At 45.5% G+C, this 7,871-nt stretch overlaps 3 protein-coding genes across 3 annotated transcripts in view; 1 reads left to right on the top strand and 2 right to left on the bottom strand.

Moving 5' to 3' along the window:
* Pmar_PMAR011462 (small GTP-binding protein sar1, putative) overlaps positions 1-776 on the bottom strand; it is a gene marked incomplete at both ends in the record, with an annotated part of 2,255 nt that extends 1,479 nt beyond the window's left edge. Inside the window, one exon of the mRNA XM_002781293.1 lies at positions 234-776. Within this exon, the coding sequence (XP_002781339.1) occupies positions 234-776 (543 nt within the window). The remainder of the gene's footprint in view (positions 1-233) is intronic.
* A 708-nt stretch (positions 777-1,484) lies between these two features.
* On the top strand, positions 1,485-3,591 carry Pmar_PMAR011461 (hypothetical protein, conserved; the record flags this gene model as incomplete). The annotated part of the gene is made up of 9 exons (XM_002781292.1): positions 1,485-1,594; positions 1,723-1,777; positions 1,822-1,925; positions 1,971-2,074; positions 2,331-2,454; positions 3,072-3,129; positions 3,173-3,225; positions 3,273-3,383; positions 3,429-3,591. The coding sequence occupies 9 exons, from the start codon at positions 1,485-1,487 to the stop codon at positions 3,589-3,591; spliced, it is 882 nt and encodes a 293-aa protein (XP_002781338.1).
* Positions 3,592-6,326: 2,735 nt separating this feature from the next.
* On the bottom strand, positions 6,327-7,689 carry Pmar_PMAR011460 (cysteine proteinase, putative; the record flags this gene model as incomplete). The annotated part of the gene is made up of 8 exons (XM_002781291.1): positions 6,327-6,578; positions 6,636-6,717; positions 6,763-6,830; positions 6,891-6,985; positions 7,056-7,126; positions 7,178-7,324; positions 7,389-7,551; positions 7,614-7,689. The coding sequence occupies 8 exons, from the start codon at positions 7,687-7,689 to the stop codon at positions 6,327-6,329; spliced, it is 954 nt and encodes a 317-aa protein (XP_002781337.1).
* Between the last annotated feature and the right edge of the window lie 182 nt (positions 7,690-7,871).

Genomic DNA, 7,871 nt, shown 5'->3' with positions numbered 1-7,871 from the left:
GTCGTGAAATATATTTTCCACTAGTGTTTTTCAAATCACTAGGGTGGTGAAACTATAAAAAATTCAAACTAATTCCCTTCTCCCGATGAACTCAAATACTTTCACTATTCCTAATCCGTCTTAAAAACATCATCAACATGATAATCTCGTCCACCTCATCATCATCATCATTATTATTCCAAAAATTGTGCCAGCCACTTGAAGCCTTCCGCGTACCCCATTCGCTTTATCACCGAGCACATGAATACTTCCACGGGGCGAATACCCGACTCCTGAGCAGCGTGAGCAGCAGCGGTCGACTTAATTTCCCTCCCAAAAGTAGTATGAGAGTGTAAACCCAAAGCTTGTCGGAACTCTTCTTCACTAGCAGCATTTCTAACATCAATTTTATTTCCCAAAACCACTATTGGTACAGTAGAAAGTTCTTGGCTCTCCATAAGCTGACGAAGCTCCTCAGCAGCTTCCAGAAATCGAGTTCTATCCGCAGCGTCCACCAGAAAAACAATTCCATCTACCGTCGCGAAATAATCTTTCCAAATTCTTCGAGCCGTTTCGTGTCCTCCCAAATCGAAGGTTCGAAAACGAATCTTTCCAATGAGCAATTCTTCAGAGTGCGGATGAAGAGTCGGCACGTGAGTTGCGACTTTGTCGTCTTTGAGCATGTGGAGGAGTGTGGTTTTGCCGGCGTTGTCGAGACCCAGGAAAAGAATCTTTGCGTTCTTGCGAGAAAGCCCGAGATAGCTGAGGGCATCCCAAAACCAGTTGATGATGAACATTCAAGATGAGAACAATAATCACTGAGGTCTTTGCTGAGCTCAGAAGTTTTACGAGTTCGTGCAGAAATCAACGACAATTTTCAAACACATGTAGTTGATTATATGCATATTTTCCCACACTAATAGAGTTGATCGTATTTTTCATTTCTTTATATTTCCCCTCCCCCCTTAAAGAGCCATCAATACTATACCTTATTTTCCCAGTAGCGGCGACCGCCTGGAGAAGCGCTAGAAAATACCTAAATGCAAGAAAAGTTTTCATGCAAATTCCTTTGCACCGTAAGTAGTAGGATCGCTTATGATTAGTTTATCGGGTAGAGGGCAATATTATAGGGTTCTCCAATAAACTCCTTCGGAAGCTCTGGGTTAATTCGAAAATCATTGTAGGAATTAAAATGAATAGACGCTGAGTTTCACAATTACTTTAATGAGTACTCAAACAGTCGTCATCAACAGCGAATTTGCTACTCATCTCATAGAGGGTTATTTCTGGAACTACTCGGGGATCCATCTAGCATTGAGAAATTACATTCCCCCCAGGGTTTGATAACAATGGGGAAAATGTTACTAATGTGATGACTTCATTTACTGATTGAAGAATGTGCTCCTAGCCATCAAAATTAGTTCCCCCGAGAACATTATAGGTTCCTGGGCCTCATCCGTATCTTTCTTCCAGGGCAGGTTTGGTATCTTTTCTAGTGCGACAACATGGCTCGTTCTGAGGAGAAGGCGATGCATTTGCTGAATCGTTGGGTGGATCAGCAGAGGAAAATCGAAACCGGACAGCTCTTCCACAGACCCAATTTCAACCGACCACGGTAATCATCAACTTGGTGATGGTAAATATTTTCGATTTCCTATGCAAATTCGAGTAGAAGTGTAAAAGAAATTCCCAAATTTTTCTCAAAAAATTTTTTCCATATTGTAGACACGACTTCTCACACAGGTTCGCGACTGACTGTACTTCCCTCAAGGACTGCGTTCATTGGCGGCAAACTCTGGTATAAATTATTCACATTTTGCTGTTGCCGACTTTTCGAAACAGGTCCGAGACATTTCCAAGAACATTTCCGATATTCAAAACGCCTCTCTAGGAGAGCAGAAAATAAGAGAACTCAATGATACCATCAACAGGCTATTACGAACCAAGTAAAAATACATGCGAAAAAATTTCGAGGAAAGTTATTTCCTTAGGAAACACTGGGAAGACCAAATAAGAGCTCTCGGCGGGCCGGATTATTCTTCAATGCGTGTTGGTGCTGGGGATGCCGGGGAGGGCGCTGAGATCATAGGAGGAAGTAACGACTTGTTCGTATTGAACCTGTAATTTGATTTTTCCCTGTGAAAAAATCAGGAAAAAATAGTCGAAAAATTTTTTCTCGTAAAAATCTCTGAAACAACATTTTCCTGTAAAAAAATCAGAAAAAAATAGTCGAAAATTTTTTTTCTCGTAAAAATCTCTGAAACAACATTTTCCTTGGAAAAAATTTTTTGCTCGTAAAAAGTCTTGCAGAGCTCGTTCTCAGTTGTAGTGGTATGCATGTGTTCTTTTAGATGGGTATAAATATTTCGGTGCTGCCAAGGACCTGCCGGGCGTGAGGGAGTTATTCGAGCATCAGCGAGCTATGAGGGCTGCAGAAGATGCAGAGAGAAAAAAGCGACGCACTCGAAAGGAGCTGTAGTATAGTGGTGGTCATCCAGCTCTCAGAAATAACGTTCCTAGGATCCCGCTGAGACTAGGAAAAATGTTCCGAATGAGCGATTATAATGGGGAGAATCTCGAAAATTGACCGAAAATATGTTCCTAGCCGTTTTGAAAGTCCGAAATTCGTTCTCTCCGGGAAAATTTCGAGTTGCTCGATGACTCCACTGGTGGTGACCGCCGTGATTATTTCACTGTTGAAAATTACAAGTTCTACATCGTTATATGCCCGAGGAATATATGGCCGCTTTCCTCAGCTGAGCTGGGTAATTTCCTCATAGAAATTTATATTCGAATTAGGGTAGAAATGCGCAAGAATCAATGAGAATTTCCGAAAATTTTCTCAGAATTTTCATATTTTCATCAACACATGAAAAGTAAATTGCGTTAGATGTGACATTGATGATTTCTCTGGCGCTGATCAGAGGAGTCTTCCGCGCGATAGGACGGTTATGTTCCAACGTAGAGCGAAACGATTTTTCCTGGGTAATTTAATCCGGAAAAATTCACACGATAGGAGCGATTTACCCAATGCAAATCCGCTATAGGAAAATCTCTCCGACTATGTGTCTCGTTCAAACAGGCTCGATCAGATACCAGGACATTGAGCCTGACTACTTTGGCTGGAGGGCAGATGATGATGAAATTCAAGTAAGCCTGATAATATCAATTTCTTATATTTTTTTGTTTCCAGTTGTTGGAAGAATCGCAGCGAGAATTGGAACTACAAGTAGAAGCGGAGGAAGAGTCGGTTTTCTAATGAGAATAGTTTTTTTTATGATTTCTTTTTACAGGTATCGTCGTACGCATGGTCAAAGTCCTCATAAACGTGGGAGAACAGCATCCAGTAGTAGCACTGGAGCTCATCCGTCGTCACCGAGTCGGAGGCAAATCACTACTACAGCGTACAAATTTGGCAATTTCGTGGCGCGCGGTAATGAACTTGGTAGGTTCGTACCGGTACCGACTGAGAGTGAGATTGACAAGTTAATCCTTGCGAAGAAGAAGCAGTTATTGGTACAGCAATATGTGAGTGAGAAAGATAAAGAGGAGCAGAAAGAGACAGAAGAAATGATGTCTACGGAAAAGGCGGCCTCGAAGGGAGGACATTGAGTTAAGACGTTTGATTCTATTTCTCGTTGGATCTTCGCGTTGTGTTATAGAGTAGAAAAGGCAGTGAGGCCTCCAATGCAATTGTCACGGAATCCATGAAGAAAGCATGGAATGTCCGAATAGAAGATCGAATCACGAGAGAACTGGGCCGCAGGGAAATTTGAACCTACGAAGGTTTGTCGAATTTGGTCGGAAGTGAACCTCCTTATCTACTTGAGTATACGACCGTTGAATGTGATTGCTCTCTGAGCTGCGGTTTGATGTGAACAGGATCCGCTTAGCAAGCATGCCGGAGACTGCGCGCGAGATTTCCATTTTTTTCATCAGGTCCCAGATCGCAAGCCAGTCAAGCCAGCAGACTTTCGTCGGTGCTGCGCTAGGTCTCCGAGACGAAGGAACGGAGCTCGGATTATAGGTAGCGGTTGCGGGTCCGGTTCCCGGCACGGGCTTCTTTCGAGTATTTTCTGTTCGAGACACTGAGGGAGTATTTACTGTTCTCACCGTCACAGCGCAGAGGAGTTTCGGCCAATAACCGACTTAGGCCCTAGGCTGGTGTCAAGAGCGATATCATATTTTTCGGGTTATATGAGCCATGTTCTTCCGAGTGGTATATATTTCGAAAGCTCAATTGGTGTAGCCGTGGAGAGGTAATTGAATGAACGAACGTACAGAAAAGGCGCGAAATGACAGTATATGCACCGCTTGCTTCGCAATTGTCAAGGCTCACTCGATGACAAAACTCCGTCACGGCCCGTGACGCTTGCGGAGTAGAAATCCCGAATCTAGTAGATCACTAAATATCTCACTGGGGGCATGGATGATTCAGGAGCGTGACGCTCCGAACGTCTGGCGTATTTCTTGGATGGACAGGTCGTGGCTATGGCATAGCCGATATGCCGCTAACACAGGAGTGGTAGCGGTTGGACACACTCACAGAATGTGAGTGTCCGACTCCGATGATCGGAGGCTGATCCTTGGGCGGAGCGTTGTCAAGCCAAAAGGAGTGAATGATAGAATTACCCGGAAGCAAGCGTTGAGGTCGAAGACCCGGAGATTACTGTCAGAATTGTGGCTTCTCATCGAAACACCTCGGGGAGAGCTTGCTGATGTAAGTTACATCATGTAACTGAGATTGGCCTCAGCGTGAGATGAAGCCATCCCGACGGGAAGAATGCGAGAGTTTTTCTTTAGGTGAACTTCCCCTAATGAAACCTGGTGAAGTAAGCATCCGATAAATTATTGCCAATAATGACTTGGCCGCCGTACTAGGGAAATACGATGGTAACCTAAGGTAGTGGACTGTGATACAGTAACACATCAACGACTTATGCGTCATCCAGCTAACGTTGAGAACCATGACGTGCTCCGAGGAACTACGAGTGCCAGACAAGCTGAGTGCCACTGAGAATGGTACTCTGAAAGCGGAATAGGAGCATTGTTCCTCAGGAGCACTGCTCCACTTCTGCTGCTTCGAGTCGAAGCAGAGCAAGTTGTAGCCTACAGCCTACAAGCCTAGCCTAGAGCGACTTGTGCCTCTCTGCATTGCCCTTTCTATCCTGTATGTTGATGTCACCATTGGTGTGGCACCAATGGTGTCTTTCTCGCACGTGCATGCTTGTGCCGCGGACACAAGCTCTCTCACTGGCGAGCTTAGCTACTAGTGCAAAGTGGAATAATATTGCGCTAGATCAGTACTGTACTGATCCAGCCGGAATTTATCTCTGTGCTGGTGCCTTTCTTCTATCAGCCTAGTTCACAGTCACCGCTAGGCGAAGATGGACGCTGAGTAGCACAATTTTGTCGTTTTCGTCAATGGCGTGTGATGGTCAATATGTCTCGGTCTGTCGCTAATGTAGATAGCGCTATGAACCTTGATCGAGGCTTCCAAACCTTGCCTTGCTACATTTGAGATGCACCCCTAACTCGCGGTGAAATGACATTAACCGCGATAGGATAATCGCAGACGCCGCGAAGTGCTGATCGACTCCATTACATCCGATGTAATACATAACGAAAAGAATGTTACTGAAGGCCGCCTTTTCTGGAGACCTACGCTGCGTTTCCCGGTATACCTTTTTTCTCGCGATTTTCCGCGAATTGAAATTTCGAATAATACTTGATATCGTCTAGTATTCTGATGTTATCATTATTGTGTTGAGCGTACGAGTCTCTTGCGTCCTCGGGATACAAGCCACATACGTACGTCAGTGACGTAACGTGAATAGTGGAAATGGAAGCGTCTAAGACACACCTGTTTCGGGACAGGTTCTTGAATATGACCGTGACGGTCACCTATTTTCTCAACACGACATGCTTAGCTGAGAGATCATATACCCTCCTCACATATGCTTGACAATTAAGGATATTCGAGTTTTGTGAGCTCAGACTATGCGGAAAATGTAACCTGACGCAGTGCACAGGTGAGCTTCGTCTCATCTAACCCCATAATTCATTCGATGGCCGAATGCAGATGAGTGGGGTAAAAGAACACAGGTGATTCACCCTGTGCTAGGGAAAATCCGTAGTAAATGAGCAGCGGGCATTGTCATGGATCGTAGACCATGCACCGATCAAAGAACAATGAGGGAATCGAATGCATAAACCTACTCAATGAATAAAGTTGAGGTCAATACCAAGGTACAGTTCTGGACATATGTCCAGGACATGTGACCTATTCTATGACCCTGAGTCATTGACACTTACCCTGTGTTGAAAAATTAACATTCAGAGATCAGTCAATTCATGGCTGGAGGCGACCCAAGGACGGCGTCGTCTATGCCACAGTCACCTTGGGCTATCTTGAAGGTCCCATGGTCACCCCATCCTTCATTCCAGGAGTTCATGACCAGCCAGTAATCAACGCCCTTCTCAGTACCCCAACCGATGATCTCAACACTGTGTATGCCCATCAAGGTGCCGTTCGTGTGCTTGTAGACGCCTGACTTGTATGATACGAAGTCTTCATACACAGAGAATGTAGCCGAGGTCTGACAGAGGGTGGATTGGACACATATACTACTCGAATGAAAGAAAACTGGTCATACTGGGCCATTTGTCATGATCTCTTTCTTGATATTGTCTGTTCCCTCGAACAAATCGGGTGAGTGTGCTGTGAAGTGACGATCTCTTGAGACTATAAATTCTGAGATTTTATTATCGATCACAACTCACTTGTCCAGCGGAATTCCGTATTTCTCATTGGGACAGCGGTCCAAGCACGAAGGTGTGTCGTAGAGTTTCTGATGGATAGAAGCCCCAGCATCACGCTGGTGTCGCTACCCTGAGGGTGGTACTCTCACCTTCGAACACGGCTCATATTTTGACTTTTTCTGATGGTGAGCACATTTTGGGAAGTTGTACGGCCAACAACCATCGGCTGCGCTCATGCTCCCTTCTGGAACGAAATCTCCACCTGAATGTGGAACACCACTCAGAAAACCCCTAATTGGTAGCGGTTGGCCTACCGGTGGCGATACCGTGCGTTTTGAGGAAGGACCAAGCATTCAAGATCATGCCACCCTTACAGCCGCGAGGTCTGACATCAGATTCAAAATTGGAAATCAAACTCTAAGTGGACCGGTCTCACTGCCAAGAGTGCGTTGAGTTACAACAAGCGATCATCTCGCCAGCAGAGAGTAGTTGATTGAACTTCCCCCCCGATTTGATGCAAAGACGAGCATTAAATGCCTCAACTGGCGCAATCGCCCAGCAGCTCGCACAAGCCGACTGATCCCTGCAAAGAAGGAGCATGTTAGCATCGACACGGCAACTCTCCAGCGCTAACGGATGTCAACTACCAGACATGGCCGATGACGTCCTTGCACTCCTTGAATGCATCGCGGGCATCAAAGCTATTCGGAATGTCAGCAAGCTCCCCTGGTGGATAGACCCTCTTCTCGAGCCCTTCAGTCTCCTCAAGGAGTGTTCCGCAAAGCTTCTTGGCATCACCGAGAGAGCGACCTTTAAGTTGGCCGTCAACAAATTCATTCGCACAGCTCTCGATGAGACCCTGACCAGCCTACCGTAGAATCTCTCTTGGTCAGTGGACGCCGTCCATAGATTCTGTTTGGAGTTGATCTCGTCTACGAGACTTTGCATGATGGCTGGTCTTGTGTCCTCATACAACTCTGCCAGCTGGTTGGGGGACAACGGCACATTCTTGGCTTGTAGCTCTTCCTCGAATCGACTGAAATGCTGAAGCTCCTCTTCAGGAGTATACACCAAGTCTGAAGTTCAATTGGTAGAGCGGACGCCAGTTGAGTTTGACCTCACTCTTCTGA

This window comes from Perkinsus marinus (genome assembly GCF_000006405.1).
Source record: "Perkinsus marinus ATCC 50983 genomic scaffold scf_1104296942772, whole genome shotgun sequence".
Taxonomy (NCBI): Eukaryota; Perkinsozoa; order Perkinsida; family Perkinsidae; genus Perkinsus; species Perkinsus marinus.
This window is presented reverse-complemented; position numbering and strand designations above follow the sequence as displayed.